The following is a 22,064-nucleotide window of genomic DNA, read 5'->3' as shown; positions in this document are numbered from 1 at the left end:
GAGTTTAAGGTGCATGAGGCCCATCTGAAGAAAACATCTCTTGTTCTACATACCTGTTTTTCACCAAACAACCAATGGTAAATACTGTGTGTAACAACAACAAAAATGTCTTCACTAGTCAGCTTGATTTTAAAACTTGGTAGAGCAGACAGTTGCCTGCCTGAATGCTCTCCCCGGAGCTTCCTTGTTAAAACGCACGGCTTAGCACAGAAAAGCACTACTAAGAGAGGTCTGGGAAGAAAGGAGGCTGTAAACTGCTGCGAGCCATGGGAGATCTCGTCAAAGACTTGGCCTCTGCTGTCCCCTCCTTCACTTTGCAGCAGCCCCTGTCTGGGCAGCTTTGCTCTGGTCTCACTGAAGGTTGCTAACAGCCCTTGGGGCTGCCTCTGGAAGGGGAAAGGCCTGTGGCCTGTGGCAGTTATGCAAGTGGTGTCTTTGTCAGGAAGGCAGTGGGCTCTTTGCTCCTGGGTGGCTGAAAATCCTGCCAGCTCAGCCAGAGGTGGCTGAGCTGAGTGCCCGTGCTGCAGCTGCCTGCCTGGGCAGGCCTCACTGTCCTCACACCCCTCACACCCCTTCCCCCGCTTTGCTCTGGTAGCTTGGCCTTGCTGATCTGTTTCCCTGGATTCCATTCCTTGAGCTTTTGAAAGGACAATGTTTGTGGGATTCGCTCAAGTCTCCTTTGTACTTACAAAGCTCACTCCTCTAGTTTCCTGAGGCAATTTTAGCAAAAGCTTCCACAGTGCAAAATGAACTGTGTGGTAGCAGCCAAGAAGGCAGCTGGGAAATGCCCAGATTGAGCTATTGTATGCTGCAGTTCCTGCCCTTCTGCCTCCATGACACGAATTCTAATTCAGGTGCCTTGAGACCATTTGAGGAGTGGAAAACCACAACTTGCTCCTAGAATCCGTCAGCTGGTTCCTGACTGCATAGGACCAGTCACCCTAGTCTAGCCAGTCAGAACTGGGCAGAGTGGTTGTATCCAGAGTTTTCCTATGGGAAGGAGTTAAGTCTTTATAGGAAGGCAAAGACAACCCAGCACAGCCTGGCCTGGCGTATACCAAAAGCTGAGATGTGGAGTGACTCCTAACCAAGTTGTCAGTAAGTACAGTTGCCCTCGGGTGTTGCTTCCAGGACCTCTGTCTGCAGGTGCTAAAGTCCCTGTGTAACCTGGTGTTTGCATGTCAGCTGTGCAAAGCTTCCTCTGTATTGTCATTCCTAGCTGTCTTACGAAACCTGTGTAAGTAGTTGTTAAACTGTACTGTTTAGCGCTGATGGCAGCATCCCACCCCCCACGTGTTTGTTGAATTGACTTGATGCATGGCAGGCTATTAGGTATGCAGCATCTGCCTGGCACTTTATTCAGAATACAAAGGGAAAAGACTAACTTCCAGGAAAAACACTGAGGAAACCTGGCCTACCACAGGTGCTGGAAGGGGCACTGCCTAGCCAGAATTGGAGGTGATGAAGAGTGGTTTTGTTCCCTTTAGTTAATTGCAGCAGGGTGCTCTTGGTGCATTTACATTTGACTTGGACAGACATCAGCACACAGGCCTAGTATGATCTGTTGTGGTTGCCGGAACGGGAATCTGGACCTGCAATATGAACAAATGAACATCACCCAGGAACTGGTTCAATCGCAGGTTCTGACTCTGTCCTCAGCCTGTCTGATCAACCCCATGGAGGGCCCTGTCCTCTGGTGTGAGACATCCACTCTGGTTCTGATGCCTCCTTAGAGTTTTAAGAGCACACCCGTAGGAAAGAACCTGACATCAAATTTCAGCTTAAACCTTGAGACCTTTGTGGGCTGAATTCCCCTCCATACCTAATGGATGGCACTACCTTCTGAAGAACTTTGGAATCCAGGCCTCATTACTCCTAACGGGGAATAGTGGTGACAGGTGTCCTCTCTTCCACACCTGGGAAGAAGTAGCAAAGCTGAGGAGTTACCTTCCAGTCCATCCTGGTCCAGGCCACCTGCTTCTGTCTGCCCTCCTTTCGTTGGTCTCGATCCAGGTCGGCTTCCCATTTTCTCTGAACCTCAAGGTTTTGAAACTCTATCTCAGACACATCAGGATTACTTTGCCCACACACGCTAGTCCCGTGCTGTCTAATAGTCTGTTTATCCATGATAACAGCAGCAGCAAACTTAACGAGCTCCTGCCAGTCCAGGCAGCCTCTTAGTGGTTATCTGGGCTGTACAAAACATGCCTGCCTGATACCCGGCCTTAAAGAGATTGGTTTTCATGGTGCACTCAAGGTTGTAAAGCAGCCAGGACAGTGCTGGGAATCTTGACTGTGTGCCTGTGTCATCAGACTGCTTCACTGTGCCTCAGAGGGGTGGAATATGCCTTGCTAATAGCTTGAATCTTGCAGGAGCACTCTGAAAGCAAGCAGGCCTTGACAGCCACAAACCAAAGCTGAAGCTCCCTTCGACCTGGCTCTCTGGACATACTAGTTTGTTTTTGTGTGTTCATTTCAAACAGATTCTCATGAAGCCCAGGATGGCCTGGGATTTGCTTTCTAGCCATATACACCTGGAAACATCTGTTCTGCCTCTACTTCCTGACTGCTGCTTATCCTCTCTGGGGGATTCATCCTAGTCAAGTATCAACTGAACTACATCCTATCCCTGCTCTTTTGTTGTCTTGGGGTTCTAGTTTGTGGTTTTGAGACAGGATCACTCTGCAGGGAGGGCTGGCCTCAGATTTTTATGACAATCTATGTCATCTCAGGAGTTGAAACAAGTTCTGGCTCAATTTTCTCTCTCCCATCTCTGTTTCTCTGTGTGTGTGTCTGTCTATGTCTCTGTGTGAATTTTAGTTTGTTCTTTTTCAAGATGGTCTCTTTGTGTAGTCCTAGACCAGGTTGACCTTGAACTTAGAGACACCTGCCTCCAGGGTGCTGGGACTAAAGGTGTGTGTCACCACATCCAGCTCTCTCTCCTTTTTTAAAAATTAATTTTTTGCCTTTAATCCCAGCACTTAGGAGGCAGAAGTGGTTGGGTCTCTGTGAGTTCAAGGCCAGGCACCAAAGCTACAGAGAAACCTTGTCTCAAAAAAACTAAAAAATAAATAATTTTTCTGTTATGTGTGTGAGTGCTTTGGCTGTGTATATACCATGTACTCACAGAGGTCAGAAGCAAGCATCAGAATGCCCTGGAACTGAAGTTATGGATGATTATAAACTGCCGTGTGGGTGCTGGAAACCAAACTCCAGTTCTGTGAAAGAGCAATAGTAACATTTACCTGGAATTATGAAAGCACATAGAATGGTCTGTAGCTTCATAGTGCAATGCTTGCTCAGCACGGCGTGTACACACAGAACATGAAGTTCCATTCACACACCTGCCAAAAGAATGTAGTAGCTGGGTGTGGTAGTGCATGCTTGTCATCCCAGTACTCTGGATGCTGAGGCTGGAGGATTGTGAGATTTAGACCAACTTGATTTATATAGTGGATTTCCAGGCCTGACTGTACAGTGAGTGCCTATCTCAGAAAACAAAAGTACATACACCCATGAAGCATACATGAGTTATCACAACACATATGAAATAACACCCCCTTGTGCAGATGATGCTGTAGTTCAAGTCAACAGCCACACTCACTGGATTCCACGCCGACCCCCTCCACATATGCCGTCTGCCCCAGCATGTTCAGCTAGTGACAAGGCAGTTGAGTCTTCACAGAAGTGCACACATCACCCTGTTCCTGCCACTGCCTTAGATTGTTTCTCGGCTGTGTGTTCAGCACTGTGGTGACCAAATGAGGGGAGTTCTGGCCTGGTGTAGCTTCCATGAAGCAAGATCCAAAACCAGACCAAAGTGCTGTGTGACAAGGCTAAGAGTGCAGTGAAGAATTTTGTAATTGCCTGCTTGGCACCTCTGCCAGGGACAAGAAGGGAGGGACTGCTCTCTGATAAGCCCCAAGGCCAGAGCAGCTCCTGTTCATGGGAAACCCGGCCCCTGTCCTTTACTCTAGAGAAAGCCGAATGAAGGTCCTTCCTGAAAGCTGGTAAGAGTTCTTGTCTGTCCGTGTCAAGCATAGAGTTGGTAGGAAGAAATAGCCAGGGGAGAGGGTCTTCCATATTACCCACTGCAAACAGGGATAAGAGAAAATCTTTGGCATCCCAGGAGCATCCTGGGAAGTGAAGTGCTTCCGAGACAGTAAGTCCAGACAAAGCTAATGGCCACTCTGGTACGAGGAAGCAGTCCTGTTTCTCCTTCCTGAGACCCTGACCCAGCTTCTAAACGTGAAGAGAGGGCAGCCCAAGAAGGCTGGCTGGCTGTCGTATGTTAACACCAACTACAAAGGCAGGAATTACTTCTGTGGGTCACTGACGTCTACTTGGTCTACATAGCAAATTTCAGGACAGCCAGGGCTATGTAGATCCTCTCATAAAAAACACTTGTGAGAGGAAGTGACAGTGATACTTAGAATACTGGTTCCCAAGAACGGTTTATGACTTCCGTCAGTCCATGAGCAGAGTGCATTCTGGACAAATTACCAATGTGTGTGAGGCTTAAACTGCTTGAGCTGAAGGAGAGAGCAGAAAGGAGGCGTGGGCGGCTTGCTGGAAGCTGTCTGAGGGCGCTAGTCCATCAGTCCCCAGAGTGCTGGGGTGCTAAGCTGAGATACACCTGACAGCAGCTCAGATCAGGGCTCTGTTACTTGTGTTAGTTACTTGTATGTCCTTACCACAGTGTGCGTGTGGGGGTCAGTTCTTCTACCGTGTGGAGTCCAGGATTACCAGAAGTTGTCAGCTTTGGCACCCTGACCCTGACCTTTGAGCCATCTGCCAAGCCCTAGACAAGACTTTTGTACCAATGGTGTACGACCTGGTTTTCTCCTGCTGCTTCCTGGATCAGTACCTATGAAATTTTACAGTAGCAACAAATTAGTTTATAAATAGAATTAAATTGCAAGATAAAGCAAGGCTGGAAGATGGCTCAGTTAGTAAAGGTGTTTGCTGCACAAACCTGAAGACCTGATTCAGTCCCTAGAGCCCACAGTGGAAGGAGACAACCAGTTGTCAAAATTGGTCCTCTGAAATCCATACATATGAGGGTCACACTTTTTTTTTTAGATTTATTTACTTAGGTATACAGTGTCCTGCCTGCAGGCCAGAAGAGGGCACCAGATCTGATTATAGTTGATTGTGAGCCACCATGTGGTTGCTGGGAATTAAACTCAGGACCTCTGGAAGAACAGTCAGTGATCTGCTAAGCCATCTCTCCAGCCCCATAGGCTCACACTTTCAAAAAAATTTTTTCTATTTTATGTATATGAATGTTTTGCCTGCGTGTAGGTCTGTGCACCACATTCATGCCTGGTACCTGAAGAGGGCATCAGATCCCCTAGAACTGGCATTACAGGTGGTTGTAAGCCACTATGTGAGTGCTGAGTTTTGAACCTGGTCCTCAACCATCACTTTTAACCACTGAGCCATCTCTTAGCCCCTCACACACACTGTATAAAAACTTTATTTTTTAACTAGCCTTGATCCTGAAAAGCAAATTGAAGGACTGCGAAGAGGTAGGGGCCGCAGCAGAAGCCTGGTGCTCTGGACAGTCTTACGTTGACTCTTGAGCCATTCTACACCTTCCAAGCAGCACTTGGTGACATAGGAGGCCGAGGCAGGGATAATGACAAGTACAGGTCTGCCGAGGTCACAAATTAATTCCAAGGCTGGCCTGGATAACAATGAGACCCTGAATTAAGGGCTATGGGTAGATCTCAGTGGAGGAACACTTGCCTAGCATATGCAAGGCTCAAAAATCAATGGGGGAGGTGCTTCCTGAATGTTCTTTTTTAAAAATTTGTTTAGCACTATAAAAGTAGATAGTGAAAGTATTCCAGCATTCATAAGGCTAATGAGTTCAGTTTGAGGACAGCATGGTCTGCATAGTGAAACCCTTTCTTTAAAAAAAAAAAAAGTCACCAGGCGGTGGTGGTGCACGCCTTTAATACCAGCACTCAGAAGGCAGAGGCAGGCGGATCTCTGAGTTGGAGTCCAGCTTGGCCTGTTGTAGTAAGGCCGTTTGTTTCCCTGCTGCCCGACATCTCAGTCCCAAAATAATCACACAGAAACTGTATTATTTAAAACACTGCTTGCCCATTAGCTCTATCTTCTTATTGGCTAACACTTACACCTTAATTTTAACCCTTTTCTAGTAATCTGTGTATTGGCATGTGGCTGTGGCTTACTGGGTAAAGTTCCCAGCATGTCTCCAGTGGGGGTACATGGCTTCTCCCTGACTCTGCCTTCTCTTTCCCAGCATTCAGTTTAGTTCCTTCCCTCAGCTAAGTTCTGCCTTGCTATAGGTCCAAAGCAGTTTCTTTATTAATCAATGGTATTTACAGCATACAGAGGGGAACCCCACATCACTGGTCTACAGAGCGAGTTCCAGGACAGGCTCCAAAGCTACAGAGAAACCCTGTCTTGAAAACAAAAACAAAAAACAAAACAAAACAAAAAAGGACAGAGCAAGTCCATTCATTATACGGAGCCTGAGCCATTGCTTTGTTGTCCCTGCAGTAATGAGGCAAACACTTCTCCAGATTACAGAATCTCCCTCATTAGTGCTCAGGTCAGAACATAGAACCTCCCACCCATGAGGTCATACTCCCACTGAGCACACTGCCAGCCCTGCCCTTTCAAAGTGTTGGCACCAGTAAAATCTAAATTCCCTGAAGGTAAAGGGAATTACCTTTAAACTACAATCCCCCTCCAGGAATATTGTTTGTCATTGCAGGCATTCAACAGGTTGCCTGAAGGACCGGGCAGAATGGGCCTGTACCCAAGTTCAGGATTTTCCTGATAAGATTGCTTTAAAACTATAGCTGGCTAAATTTTTAAAAATTAAAATAATTTTTAAAAACTTAAGCCAGGCGGTGGTGGCACACACCTTTAAATCCCAGCACTCAGGAAGCAGAGGCAGGCGGATCTCTGTGAGTTCGAGGCCAGCCTGGTTCCAGAGCTGTTCCCAGGACAACCAGAGCTGTAACACAGAGAAACCCTGTCTTCAGAAAACAAAAAGCAAACCTGATGCACATACAGGCACACATACACACTGGTATCAGCTGACTCATTGATTCACTCACCTGTGGCAGGACTCTTGTGAAGCCAGGCTCTGAGAACCTGAGTGTGCTAAAGGGAACCTGCTAGGATTTGCGGAGTGAGGAAAGCATCCACCAGCAAATGCCACAGAGCAGGACTGAGTGCCCAGGCTCAGGCTGTCCCTTTGCCCTCTGACTTATCTCAAATGTGTCCCATTCCCATCACCAAGGAACTCTGATTTCAGACATCTGATTTTGCTCTAGAAACACAGGCAATGTTACCCAAAGGGCTGCCATGTGTCTGTTTTCTTTATTCTGACTTAACAGAGAAAGGTTAGGTTCTGCACTTCCTAAGTAGCCACTTGGGGTTTTGTGTTTTGTTTTGGGTTTTTGTTATTGTTGTTGTTGTTTTTTATTGTTTTTATTGAGCTATATATTTTTCTCCACTCCCTCCCCCTCCCCTCCTACCCTCTCCCAGGAACCCCATGCTTCCCAAATTACTCAGGAGATCTTGTCTTTTTCTACTTCCCATGTATGTCTCTCTTAAGGTCATTTTGTTGTCTAGGTTCTCTGGGATTGTGAATTGTAGGCTAGTTTTTCTTTGCTTTATGTCTAAAAGCCATTTATGAGTGAGTACATGTGATATTTGTCTTTCTAGGTCTGAGTTACCTCACACAATATAATGTTTTCTAGATCCATCCATTTGCCTGAAAATTTCAAGATTTCATTATTTTTTCCACTGTGTCCATTGTATAATTTTTCTTCATCCATTCTTCAGTGGAGGGGCATTAGGTTGCTTCCAGGTTCTGGCTATGACAGATAATACTGCTATGAACATAGTTGAGGACATGATTGAGCATCCTTTGGGTATATACTCAAAAGTGGTGTTGCTGGGTCTTGAGGTATGTTGTTTCCTAATTTTCTGAGAAATCGCCACACTGATATCCAAAGGGGCTGTACCAGCTTGCACTCCCACCAGCAATGCAGGAGTGTTCCCTTTACCCACAACCTCTCCACCATAAGTTGTCATCAGTGTTTTTGATGTTGGCCATTCCTACAGGTTTGGGTTTTTTTTCTTTCCATAGCAGTTTACCATCTCAAAGAACTGCCGACCTTTACTATCATGACTTTCGAGACAGGGTTTCTCTATAGCTTTGGAGCCTGTCCTGGAGCTAGCTCTGTAGACCAGGCTGGCCTCGTACTCACAGAGATCCACCTGCCTCTGCCTCCTGAGTGCTGGGATTAAAGGCGTGCGCCACCACTGCTGGGCTCAGTATTTGAGTGGAGAGATGGCTCATCAGTTAAAAGTACTGGCTGCCCTTCCAGAGGATCCACGTTCAGTTCACAACACTCAGAGAAGCTTAACAATTGTAAATCCAGTTTCAGAGAATCTGACACCTTTGGGCACCAAATATGAAGTGCAAAGACAAACATGGGGAAAACACCCACATATAGACATATGTATGTATATGCATGTGTATGTATACGTATGTACATAGGTATGTGTGTGTGTGTGTGTGTGTGTGTGTAGCAGTCTAGGGAGCTGAGACAGTTCAGTCGTTACAAGTGCATGTTGTTTTGCAGAGGACAGCACACTTAACAGGTGACTCACAACCTTTTCCCTTCAGCTTCAGAAGCTCCATTGCCACCTTCTGGCCTCCATAGAAAACAGCTCACATGTGCAGATACACAAATAGTTAAAAATAAGAAAAGAAGTGGGTTGGGAATGTAACTCAGTTTCAGTGTAAAACCGTGTTTTCCCAACAACCTTAAAGTCTGGGTTCAGTTCTCAGGCCGACATAAAACCAGTTATCATACAGCCCGTGATCCAGACTCAGACTGGAGGAGGAGGACTGCCACAAGCTGGCGGCTATCTTGGGCTAAGCCACAATGTGAGACTGTCTCCAAATGTCTAGCATGGGGGCTTTAATCCCAGCAGAGGCAGACGGATCTTTGAGTTCAAGGAAGGCCAGCCTGGTCGACAAGGAGATTCAGGACAACCAGAGTTGTTACACAGAGAAACCAAAATAAATAAAAACAGCAATTCTATGGTCTGGTAGGATGGCTCAATGGGTAAAAGAAGTTGCCATACAAGTCCTATAGCCCCAGTGAAAGGTGAGAACCAACTCCTGAGGATTGTCCTGTGACCTCCACACATGCTGTAGCACACACACACACAGACACACACACCCCATAAATAAAACGTGGACACAAAAGTAGAATTTAACTGCAATTATGACAAGAAATTCAATGAGGTCAGTTGAATGTCTCGTGATCCAAGGACAAGAATATACTTGGCATTTAGGTATGAACTGGAATTAATCAGGATTAATATCATTAAGGCCTGCAATCTCAATTAGAGGGGAGACTGAGGCAGGAAGATTATTACAAGTTGGAGGCCAGCCTAGCATATGTAGTGAGTTCCAGGCCAGCCTGGGCAAACGTAGCAATGGCCTGTCTCAAAAAGTAAAAGAGATGCCGGGTGGTATTGACACTTTCGATCCCAGCACTTGGAAGGCAATGGCAAAAGAATATGAGTTCCAGGATTGCCAGGACTTTCACAGAGAAACCCCGTCTCAAAACAAAGTAAAATAGGGCTCATTGGCAGAACAAGGCCAGCCCTAGAGTCCAGTCCCCAGTATCAGACTAACAGCAAAATGAAAACTTGGCACAGGAGCTGTGGCCAGTAGTAAGGTTGTGCTCAAGACTGTCCTGTTTCTTACTGATGCACTAAGTCTTACGCTGCTGTCTTCTGATTGGCTCATGTTTCTTCCCACAGCAACTAACTGGATCCACCTTGAGCATGTCCCACCTCTGCTCAGCACAGCTGCCTCTATTACTAACTGCTTTCCTGGCCTTGCTACCCTGGCAGCTCAGCTCTGCCTGAGCCTCACACCTCCATGGCTGCCTGGTGAAACCCTGCTCAGACCTCACTGTAGTCAGCTTTCCCCTTCACAGCCCACCCCTCCCCTTTCACGTATGGCAGAGGTGGGGGCTGAGATCACAAGACTTCCTCCATCACTCTCTACTTTTGTAAGTTTTGGGGACAATTTCTCACTGAACTGAGGTGTATAGATATGGCTGGGCTGGCTGACCAATGAGCTTCAGGGGTCCACGCGTGCAGGAGGAGAGCCTGCTTGTTTGTCCCGGCTGATCAGAACCGAAATAATCACACAGAAACTATATTCATTAAAACACTGCTTGCCCCATTAGCTCTAACTTCTTATTGGCTAACTCTTACATTAATTTAACCTATTCCTATTAATCTGTATATCGCAACGTGGCAGTGGCTTACTGGCAAAGATTCAGCATGTCTGCCTCTGGCCACGGGTCCATGGCATCTCTCTTGACTCCACCCTTTTTCCTTCCAACATTCAATCCAGTTTCCCCTGCCTACCTAAGTTCTGCCCTATCAACAGGCCAAAGCAGTGTCCTTATTAACCAATGAAAGCAACACACAGACAGAAGGACCTTCTACACCACACGCGTCTCCACCCCCGGTACTGGTGCTTTCTAGGCAGGCTAAGTTTACTGAGAGTCATCTCCCAGCAGCCCTTGCACACCAGACCCTCTTGCTTAGGCTTCCAGGTTCTGGAAAGATAGACAGGAGGGGAGCTGGAGAGATGGCTCAGTGGTTAAGAGCATTGCCTGCTCTTCCAAAGGTCCTGAGTTCAATTCCCAGCAACCACATGGTGGCTCACAACCATCTATAATGAGGTCTGGTGCCTTCTTCTGGCCAGCAGACATACACACAGACAGAATGTTGTATACATAATAAATAAATAAATATAAAAAAAAAAAAGATAGACAGGAGGCACCATTTTCTCCATAGTATTTTTTTTACTCCTTAGGATCTTCAGGCTTTCCTGTATACTATCTGTCGCTTTTAGAATTGAAGTCCCCAAGAGATAAGATCTTAGTCATTTCTTCTCCAGTACTATGTCCCAGAACCGGTTATGGGTGTTTGGCCTAATGTATGTATGTATGTGTGTATGTATGTGCACCATATGGGTGCCTGGAGCCTGCAGAGGTCAGAAGGCTACATCAAGTCTCCTAAAACTGGAGTTTCAGATGGTTGGAGCTGCCATGGTGGTGCTGAGAATTGAACCTGGTTCCTGGAAGAGCAAGTGTTCCTAACCACCCAACCATCTCTCTGGCCCCTTAATAATATTTTTTTACTAATGTGATTAACATATCTCTAAGTCATTTCCCCCCCTCTTCCTCTCATTCCTTCCCCCAAATAAAAAGACCTTGAGATGACTAATGCTTGCTGAGGCTGTCAAGCAATTATGGCAGCCTCAGGAAGAGGAAGGAACATGGAAGAGGGGACCCTTATGTGACAATCATAAATGTGACACCGGACAATCATAAATGTGCCAGTCATGGTGGCATGCACCTGTGATCTCAGCTCACAGGAGGCGGAGGCAGCTGGATCTCTGTGAGTTTCAGGTCAACCTGGTCTACAGAGAAAATTCCAGGCCAGTCAGGGCTACAAGGAAGATCTTGATGGCGCACACCTTTAATCCTAGTACTCTGGGACAGAGGCAGCTGGATCTCTGTAAATTTGTGGCAGCCTGGTCTACCACAGGACAGCCAGAACTGTTACACAGAGATACCTTGTCTCCAAAAAACAAAAACAAACAAAAAAGAAAAGAAAGAACTATACCCTGTCTTGAAAAACAAAACAGAACAAAGTTACTTGAGAACATCTCAAGTATTGCTGTCCTTGTCTACTGTGAGAGGGACTCCTAGAAAAATTTTCCACAGCCCATATCTCCACTACTCCCAGAACTCTTAATTTGGCCTTTTCCTTTCTCACCTCCTTCCACCCCCCCCCTTTTTTTTAAGAGAGAGAGTTTTTTTTTGGAGGGAGTTGTTTGTTGGTTTGAAACTGGGTTTTTCTGTCTGGCTCTAGCTGTCCTAGAACTAGCTCTTGTAGACCAGGCTGCCCTCAAACTCAGAGATCCGCCTGCCTCTGCCTCCTGAGTGCTGATATTAAAGGCGTGTGCCACCACACCTGGCCTATTTTCTGACGGAAGTCCAAACAGTTGAGGATCCTGTGTGAACGCACACTTCCAAAAGGTCTAGGAAGCGGGGACACAAACGTGGAATCCCCTGTCCTGTCAGCTCTGTGGAAGGCTAGCCTCAAGGACACGGACAGACTTCTTCCCTCTCCACCGGCCTCAGCAGCAGCTGCCTGTGAGGACACCACAGCCTGAGTCCTGGGAGCTGCCATCCATCGCCGGCGGGATGTCCAGCCAGGACCTGAGGTAGGCCCTAGGGGACAGCTGGTTTGAGGAAGGAAGCAACAGCACCATCGCGTTGGTGCCGGTTCTGCATGAGGAGAGCGGAGGGAATGTTTGGGAAGAGCAAATAAGACCTGTTGCCCCAAATATGTATTTCCCTAAATCTCACACACAGAGTACTGTTAAAATTCAGTCTGCACGCTGGGCATGATGGTGCATGCCTATATCCCAGCTCTAGGTGGATTAGGTTGAAGGCTAGCCTTGGCTACATAGTAAGATTGAGGTCAGCCTGGGCTGCGTGAGATCCTCTTTAAGCTCCCCCTCCCCTGCAGTAATGTTTTCACACATTTCCTCAGGTAAGTTTAAGCCATGGCCCCCTTTGTTACCACTTTCTTGCTTATTTGGGTTCCTTTGTGAAGAAACCTATTGTTAACTGCTTTTAGCTATTCTGTCTCAAGTATTATCCTCATGTCTGTCCATGGCCCGAAAGATAAGAACATTTTACTGTTTTCCAGGGAGTCTGAGAAAGCTTTGTTTCCTGTTCCCAGGCTCGTGTGTTTACAGAGTCTAGGGCAGATAATATACCGCTTGTTAATCCTGGTTATCAATTGCTAAGACACATGCACGGTCAGAGACAGGGCATCTTACCCTTAAAAGAATTTTTAGGTTGATTTTGTATGAACGTTTTTGCCTGCATAATTTATGTGTGTGCCTGGTGCCTACAGAGGTCAGAAGAGGCGCTGGATCCCCTGGAACTGAAGCTACACATGGTTGTGAGCTGCCATGTGGGTGCTGGGAATCGAACCTGGGCCCTCTGCAAGAAGCAAGCAGTGCTCTTAAATGATGAGCCATCTCTTCAGCCTAGAGGGGTCTTACCCTTAATAGCTGTCATTTACCTGATGTTCATTTAGTGGTAATCCTGACATAGCCCCTTAGATGAGGGAAATGAAGTTTCCGAGGCCTGAGGCAACTTGCCCAAGCTCACAGCCCAGCCAGGTTTCCACTGCACCACATTCTCTTGACCTACAATTGGAAATAAAGTTGGAATTTGTTTGAAAACTTCCTCACAGGCCTCCAAGGGTGAGAGGCTGGAAGGCATCTCTGAAGGCCAAACAAAGGCCTGCCAACTCGCCTGTGGGCCCCTTCCCAGCAGGCCCAGTGTCTTAGCTTGGTGGGCCCTTCACTGTGTGCTAGCAGGAGACAATCAGGCTGGTAAACACAGGCTTCCTGCAAAGAGGCTCCCAGCCTGTGTGGAGGGAGGGGACGGGACTGACGGCTGGAAGCCTGGTAGCTACCATTCCTGATTTTCATTGCCTGGTCCTGCTCTTCTGTCCCGTACCCAAGCTGGCTGTGCCCAGTACCCTCACTGCGTCTCTTCCTCTCCTCCCCACGGCCTAGCATCACTGCAAAACTCATCAATGGAGGTGTGGCAGGACTCGTGGGAGTGACCTGCGTGTTTCCCATTGACCTTGCCAAGACCCGACTGCAGAACCAGCAGGGGAAAGATGTGTATAAAGGAATGTAGGTATTCATGGAAGAAATGAAGGCAGGATGGGCTCTGGGAAGGGTCTGATTCCTTTGCTTCTTCAGGGAGGGACCTGGGGGGCCAGGCTAACTGAGGTGTGCCCAGGAAGGGGAAGAGGTACATCTGGTCACTACTAACTTCCTTTCTGGCTTCTGCTTCTAGGACAGATTGCCTGATGAAGACCGCACGTGCTGAGGGCTTCTTGGGCATGTACCGAGGTGGGCTTCTGAACTCCTGAGGATGATGGGGCAGTGCATGCAGCCCGTTCTTTGTGAGCTTGGAGCACAGTGGTGTGGGTGTTCATCCTGCCCAGGGAGCTGCTGGGTTGGGGCCTGAACTATTACAAGGCTCTGAACTATCCCAGCTTCCAAGAGCCACTGCTTCTAGCTAAGGCCTCCCTGGAGGTGCTTGGCTGTGCTGTATTTAAAGCAAATGCCTCTGCAGCCTTCCCCTGCCCCTCTCCCCTCCTGAGGTAGAATGACCCACAGAGCTGTGAACTCAGCCCCACATGACCCTGTGCTGCTGCTGTCTGCAGCTTTCTCATTCATAAGGAGACCGTGGGATATGGGCCGTACGTTGGTGCTGGGAAAGCGCTGATATGCTAGGACCCCTGAGACCAAGGACAAACGTGTGTGGATCACCCAGCTCCCATAAAGAAGGAGACCTGCCCAGTTCCCCAGCCTGCTGCTTCACCATTAGAGATGGAAGATACCAGCAGGACAGACTGCAGTGACTTCTTTTTTTTTTTTTTTTTTTTGGTTTTTCGAGACAGGGTTTCTCTGTGGTTTTGGAGCCTGTCCTGGAACTAGCTCTTGCAGACCAGGCTGGTCTCGAACTCAGAGATCCGCCTGCCTCTGCCTCCCGTGGGCTGGGATTAAAGGCGTGCGCCACCACTGCCCGGCTCTGCAGTGACTTCTTAGCCATTGTTAGGCAATGTGGTTACATGTACCTGTGATCCCAGCATTTGAAAGATAAAGCCAGGAGGATCATGAATTCAAGATTATCCCCAGTCACAAAAGGAGTTCATGTCCAGCTGTCCTAGGCTACATGTGATCCTGTCTCAAACAAACCAAAAAGGGAAACAACAAAACATAAACAGAAAACAACGATGACTTCTTAGTAATGGGACACATGCATCCATAAAGAGAACAGGAATTTAGGGACGAACTGGAGAGCTGGCTCAGCAGTGAAGAACGGCACTGCAGCCGGATGGTGGTGACACCTTTGACCCCAGCTCTTGGGAGGCAGAGGCAGACAGATCTCTGAGTTTGAGGCCAGCCTGGTCTACAGAGTGAGTTTCAGGACAGCCAGAACTACACAGAAAAAAACAAAAAGGAAGGAAGGGAGAGAAGGAAAAGCAAGCACTGCTCTTCCATAGGACCTGAGTTTGGTTCCCAGAACCCATATTTGGGTCACAACCATCTGTAATTTCAGTTCTAGGAGGACTATCTTGAGTCCTCTATAGGGACTGCACTTATACACACACACACACACGCATGCACGCACCATGCAAATAAAATAAAAAGTGGGGAACTGGGAAGATAGCTCAACAGCTAAGAGCACTGGGTGCTCTTCCAGAGGTCCTAGCACCCACATGGCCACTAACAGTCACTTGGATTCTAATCCCGAGGAATCAGATGTGTCTTCTGAATTTGCAGGCATCAGGTATGCATGGGTGCACGCACATACATGCAGGCAAACACATACATAAAACAATCTTTTACAAAATAGACTCCTTAAAACAAACAAACAAACAAACAAACAAAAAAAGGGGCTGGCTGCTCTTCCATAGGTCCTGAGTTCAATTCCCAGCAACCACATGGTGGCTCACAACCATCTGTACTGAGATCTGGTGCCCTCTTCTGGCACATAGGCATTCATGCAGGCAGAACACTATACATAATAAATTAACAAATCTTTAAAAAGATAAAAGGAAATGTCTTAAAAAAAAAAAGGGAGGGGGCCGGGTGGTGGTGGTGCATGCCTTTAATCCCAACTCTCAGGAGGCAGAGACAAGTGGGTCTCGGTGAGATCCTGTCTCAAAATATCAAAAGAAGACAGAAGGAAGGGAGGGAGGGAGTGGATGGAAGGAAAGAATGGAGCTGGGCGGCAGTGAACAGAGAGTTCGCAGCTTACACAAGAGGACAGCGTGCTTCATGGTGGCACGCCTGCCATGCTCGTGCTCAGGGAGCAGGAGGACTGTGAGTTCCGTGCCATCCTGGGCTGTGTAATCCAGAGGGGTCTGGCAAATTGGCTCAAACTGAGGTGCTGGCCCACAAGCCTGGTAATCTGGCTTTAATCCCAGAACCATGCAAGGGTGGAAGGAGAGAACTGACGCCAGAAAATGATCCTCTGACCTCCACGTGTGTGCTGGGGCACATGCGTGCCCACAGACATTAATAATGAATGGGAAGGGAAATGTGTTGGGGAGAGGGAATGGACGCCCCTGTCTTTCCTTTAGAGACTGTGCTGCCTGCTTGACTTCTGCAGACCCTGAGCTCTGCCTGTGGTGACAGACTCCCAGCCTCTTCTCTCTATTTCCCATCTCTAGGGGCTGCTGTAAACCTCACCCTGGTTACTCCAGAGAAGGCAATCAAGCTGGCAGCCAATGACTTCTTGCGGCAGCTGCTCATGCAAGATGGGTAAGGACAGATGTCGGGGACACAAAGACCCTGCCCTGTGTAGTCACAGACAGTATATGCAAGATAAAATACAAGACAGGCAGATATGGACAGAAGTGTTTGCCACTAGCTGATGGATTTGTTTCTGTTTTGTTTGTTCTTCATGTTTGTTTTGTTTTGTTTGTTTCTTTTTTTCTTGAGACAGAGTCTCCCTGTTTAGCTCTCTCAGGCCTGAAACTTACAGCGATCCTCCAGCCTCTACCTCCTAAGTGGTCAAAATCATAGCCTTGAGTGGCCACACCCAACATGCTGACAAATTTTAAACGTCAAGCCCCAAACCCTCTCTTCTGAGTCCCCACTTGTCCTCAGATGGTCCTTGAGAGGCTAGCGCAAGAACCTGACACCACATTGCTGTCCTGTGGTTCCTGATTCCATCCCAGGGGTACAAGCTGCCCCAAAAGCTTCTGCTGGAAATCCAGCTTCAATCGCATGCAGTGGCGCTCTCTGCACGTCTAGAAATGCAGAGATGCAGCAAAAGTGAGGGAGGCTTGGTTTAAATACAGTTTCCAAAGACAGAAAGGAGAGAGTCAGGCATGCTGGCGCACGCTTTTAATCCCAGCACTCGGGAGGCAGAGGCAGGTGGATCTCTGTGAGTTCGAGGCCAGCCTGGTCTATAGAGCTACTTTCAGGACAGCTAGGACTGTTGCATAGAGAAACTCTGTCTCAAAAAACCTAAACAAATAAGTAAAACAGTTCTAACTACCAAAAGATGAGGGGCAGAGTGGGGCAGGGCTGGCCCGAGACTAAGAACCTTACTCCTGGTCCCACAGGACGCAGCAGAACCTGAAGATGGAGATGCTGGCCGGGTGTGGGGCTGGAATATGCCAGGTGGTGGTTACCTGTCCCATGGAAATGCTCAAGATTCAGCTTCAGGATGCTGGCCGCTTAGGTGAGGCGCATCCCAGCTCATGGCATCAGCAAGACTGGGACCAGCACAGGGCACACTGCACTGCACACTCCACCACCAGCTCTGTGCACACTCAGCTTCTAGGTCAACAGACGTGTTTAACCCTTTCAGACCAAGGAGCAGAAACAAGAGCCTGGATTCTAGAGGGTGTAAGCTCCTCTCAGACCTCTGTGCTAAGGCCTTGATGTTCAGGCTGGATTCCTGAAGATATTTTAAAATGGGGCTTAGGGTACTGAAGAGATGGCTCAGCAGTTAAGAGCACTTGCTGACCCTCTAGAGAACTGGGGTTTAATTCTAGCACATGAATGTAACTCCACACATGTCTGTGACTCCAGTTCCAGGGGATCCAGTAACATCTTCTGTCCTCCTTGCTCAATGCATACATGTGGTACACAGACATACATGCAGGCAAAACACATACACATAAACTAGTCATTGTTTTTCAATTATGAGCCTTGCAGTGGTGGTGCATGCCTTTAAAATCCCAGCACTCAGGAGGCAGAGGCAGGCAGATCTCTATGAGTTCCGGGCCAGCCTGGTCTACAGAGTGAGTTCCAGGAGAGCTAGGGCTACACTGAGCAACTCTGTCTCAAAACACAATCAAAAACAAGAATTCATGTCTGTTGTTCTTATTATTTATTTCTTAACTTTTATAGGCAGGGTCTCACTATGTAGCGTTGGCTGGCCTGGAGCTATATAGACCAGGCTAGCTTCAAATTCACAGAGATCCACTTGCCTCTGCCTCTGAATGCTGGGATTAAAGGTGTGCCCCATTTTTCTTTTTCTTTTTTTTAACCTAGCAGTAATCCTCCAGCCTCAGCCCTCCAAGTGCAGGCTTACAGTGAACCAATAAGCCCAGGTTCAGTTCAGCAAGTCATAGGCTTTGAACATGACTCCAAAGTGGTTTAGCACTGAATTCTGCTCCGAGCTGGAGGGGTTGTAAAGGGCGCATGCCCTGGGCTTGGAGTAAGGAGGCAGCTCTGGAAGGCTGAGGAGGTGATTTGCTGGCGGCCTTTAACACTGAGCAGAACATACAGTGTTTCTGTCTCAAAGTGAGAGCAGGACTCAACCACCAGAAAAGACTCCAAGGCGGGCCGTCCAAGGGTTTTCGTTGGCTTGTTTGTTGGTTGTTTTTTCCGGTCGGATTTTTCTGTGGAGCTATTGAGCCAGTCCTGGAACTTGCTCAGTAGACCAGGCTGGCCTTGAACTCAGAGATCCGCCTGCCTCTGCCTCCCTGGTGCTGCGATTAATGGCGTGCGCCACCACTGCCTGCCCCATCCAAGGGTTTTAATCAGGCTGGGCGACTCTCACTGAAGTGTTGTCATGCACACGGGAGAGGTCCGCCACTAAGAAAATCTTGGGTACCTGTCTCCTCTCCAGCTGTCGGTCATCAGGGCTCCGCCTCAGCCGCGCCCACCTCCCGGCCCTACAGCACTGGCCCGGCTTCCGCCCACAAGCGCCCATCAGCGACACTCATTGCCAGGGAGCTGCTCCGCACTCAGGGCCTCTCTGGGCTCTACAGGGGCCTGGGTGCCACTCTTCTCAGGTGAGGCCCTCTTCCTGAGTGAGCCTGGGCCCCGAGGCACCTAAGTGTCTTAGCTAGGGGCCTGCCTACCTGACTCATCTTCCCAAACTGCTTTCCCTCCGATTGGTTCCTGTGCAGGTTACAGGGGTGGGGGTGGGAGTGGGAGGAGCTGGACAGGGGAAGAACTTCCTCTCTGCCAAATGGGGGTGTTTTTCTCATCTGCTGCGCCCCACGGCTGCTTGGGAAGCTGCTGTGAAGGCACCCAGAGTGTCGTCTTTCTCTTCTGCAGAGACATTCCCTTCTCCATCATCTATTTCCCCTTGTTTGCGAACCTGAACCAGCTTGGGGTCAGCGAGCTCACCGGCAAGGCCCCCTTCACGCACTCCTTCATGGCAGGCTGCGCAGCGGGTTCTGTGGCCGCGGTGGCTGTCACCCCTCTGGACGGTAGGTGTGGAGAGGGCTGGGGTTTGGGATTTACGGGCCACCCTCCTCTAGGGACCAGGCTCACACAGTCTATGGAGACAGGGCTCATACTTGCAGGTGAAACAGCCCCAATCCTCAAAACCCTCGTTGGTCAGCCGCTGGGATAAACTCCCCAGAAGCCCTCACAGGAGGACCAGCAACCTTGCTGCTCTGTCACCACATAGGCATTCTTTTCCTTCCTGGTAGTTCTGAGAACTGGCACTGGGGAACTGTGAGGAGATGCTCCCCGTGTGCTGGGGGCCACCCACAGTTCCCCCACTAAAGGGGAGGCAGAGGCAGCTGCTACCTCACAGCGCAAACCTGGCCTCACGGGGAAACCCACTTGATTTGCACAAGGGACAGACTCCGGTGTTTGTTACTTGTTTAACTTCTGTTTCACTCAGTTCTGAAGACTCGAATCCAGACCCTCAAGAAAGGCCTGGGCGAGGACACCTACAGTGGGGTCGCTGACTGTGCCAGGTGAGTCCAGCGCCCCAGACAACGTGCCAGCTCAAGACCCGTGGCAGGACTGGGAGCTGCTTTGGAGTGTACTGGCCCCTCACTTCTCAGAGAATACAGTATGGGGGGGGGGTGTTTCTCCCCACTCCTCCAACCAGAGTCCAGACAATCCGGAATTGCTAAGTAGCTCTCCTTGCACACTGCAGCCCTCTTCAAGGAAGGTGTACAAATACTTGACCACGTAGGGTTTATAATGGCTCCAGTCTTTGGCCTAGCACTTGAGAGGTGGAGGCAGGACCACAGGTCAGCCTAAACAACCTTGAGATCGTGTCTTAAAGGAGGTAGGAGGTGGCGGCTCATTCGTAATCCTATAATCCTAGCACTCAGGAGGTTGAGGGCAGCCCACGGCTAGCCTGGGCTATGTTCAGGGACCTCCCCAAATCCGACAACAAAAACAAAGTCAAGCTTGGAGAAAAGCCATGAGTTAGTGTGCCTTTAGCCTTCACTCCCAAGGCTCTCCTTTCTTCACAGGAAACTCTGGACACAGGAGGGAGCAGCTGCCTTCATGAAGGGAGCCGGCTGCCGGGCCCTGGTCATAGCCCCCCTCTTCGGGATCGCCCAGGGCATCTACTTCATTGGCATCGGAGAACGTATTTTAAAGTGCTTTGAGTAGTCTCAGGTGGCCTTGCTCGCTGCCACCTCTGGTCCTACACTTGGGACTAGGAGCATAAGATGCCCACCCTGTCGTACATGGTCTTTAACTTGTAGTGCTACCTCAGAAGTGACCCATTTTACTAAGTGAGTAGAGCCCTCATCTCCTTCCATGAAACCTAAGCTGTGGTACAGTTTACCAGGGGCATTCGGCAGCCTTGGTGTGTTAGGGCAGGCCCAGGCGCAGTCAGGACGGAAGAGGGCTGCTCTACGCTAACACTCCCACTGAAGGCAGGCGCAGCACAGCTGTGACGTCTGGGGACTTAGTGTTAATCCTAGCACTGATGCTGTGACATCGGGAGTGTACCTGGGCTCCCGAGCATCACTAGTGGTCAAATGGACCTGAATGAGCAGTCTGGCCACCTCACAGCTGTCCTGGCCAGATGCCCACCCTGGTATAGCCCTCCCAGATCCCTCCTCGTGAGTGCTTGTGGGACATGATCAGTAATAAAGCTGGGTAAATCCTTGTCCTGTAATCAGCACAGCGGATGACTGTGAACCTGAAGAACCATACTGTGGCTTCTGGGGCCCCACAATTCACTACCGTCTTCACCTGTTACCCAGGAGTGGAGAAGCTGGGGGTGGGGGGCTTTTCACACCTAACCTGAGTTTGTATGAGTGTCTGTACGAGTACCCTGGGAGGTCAGCAGAGAGCACTGAACTCAGGCCCTCTGGAAGCAGCAGGTGCTCACAGACCCAATCATCTCTCTAGCTTCTTTTTTTCATGACAGGGTTTCTCTGTGGTTTTGGAGCCTGTCTTGGAACTCACTTTGTAGACCAGGCTGGCCTTGAACTCAGAGATCTGTCTGCTTTTGCTTCCTAGAGTGCTGGGATTGAAGGCGTGTGCCACTACTGTCAGCTAACAATCCTGTTTTAAGAACCAGGGCTGGAGACAAGAGCTCTCTGTACATGGAGACTCTGCTTTTGTTTCCTGGCCACCCAGACCTGAATAATCACACAGAAACTGTATTAATTACAAAACTGGCCAATGGTTTAGGCATAGTCCTAGCAAGCTCTTACATCTTAAATAAACCCAATTCTATTAATCTGTGTTTCACTACGAGGTTGTGGCTTACCGGTAAGGTTCTGGCATCCTTCTCCTTCGGCAGCTACATGGCGTTTTCCCGACACTACCTTCTTTCCTCCTCTATATCTGCTTGGATTTCCCATCTTGCTATATACTGCCCTGTCATACATAGGCCAAAGCAGCTTCTATATTAACCAGTGGTAATAAAACATATTTACAACATACAGAGGGGAATCCCACATCATAGCTCAGTTAGTGGAGTGCTTACGTAGCATGCTCCCAAGTCATGGGGTCCATCCCCAGCACCTCATAACTTGGACATGGTGGCATGCACCTATAACTGCAGCACTCAGGAGGTATAAGCAGGGAGATAGGAAACTGAAGGTTGTCCTCTGCCAATAAGCAAGTTCTAGGCCAGCCTGAACTGCATAAACTGTAACAAAACCATCAAAACATCAAAATGGAA

General features: G+C 48.7%; 1 protein-coding gene across 2 annotated transcripts; it reads left to right on the top strand.

The window, feature by feature from the left end:
- The first annotated feature begins 867 nt into the window (after window positions 1-867).
- On the top strand, window positions 868-21,617 carry Slc25a18 (solute carrier family 25 member 18). 2 transcript variants are annotated; one of them, XM_075982916.1, is made up of 10 exons: window positions 868-1,098; window positions 12,138-12,325; window positions 13,700-13,822; window positions 13,989-14,044; window positions 16,378-16,468; window positions 17,278-17,396; window positions 18,795-18,960; window positions 19,229-19,383; window positions 19,806-19,881; window positions 20,392-21,617. In XM_075982916.1, exons 2-10 carry the CDS (start codon window positions 12,306-12,308, stop codon window positions 20,531-20,533), a joined length of 948 nt encoding a protein of 315 aa, XP_075839031.1. In that variant the 5' UTR covers window positions 868-1,098; window positions 12,138-12,305; the 3' UTR covers window positions 20,534-21,617. The 2 variants fall into 2 exon arrangements, with proteins under 2 accessions (XP_075839031.1, XP_075839030.1); XM_075982915.1 differs by having other exon boundaries at window positions 900-1,098; window positions 12,183-12,325.
- Window positions 21,618-22,064: the final 447 nt, after the last annotated feature.

This window comes from Microtus pennsylvanicus, chromosome 8, assembly GCF_037038515.1.
Source record: "Microtus pennsylvanicus isolate mMicPen1 chromosome 8, mMicPen1.hap1, whole genome shotgun sequence".
In the NCBI taxonomy this organism is placed as follows: Eukaryota; Metazoa; Chordata; class Mammalia; order Rodentia; family Cricetidae; genus Microtus; species Microtus pennsylvanicus.
Note: the sequence above shows the minus strand (reverse complement) of the source record. Positions and strands in the feature narration are given on the sequence as shown.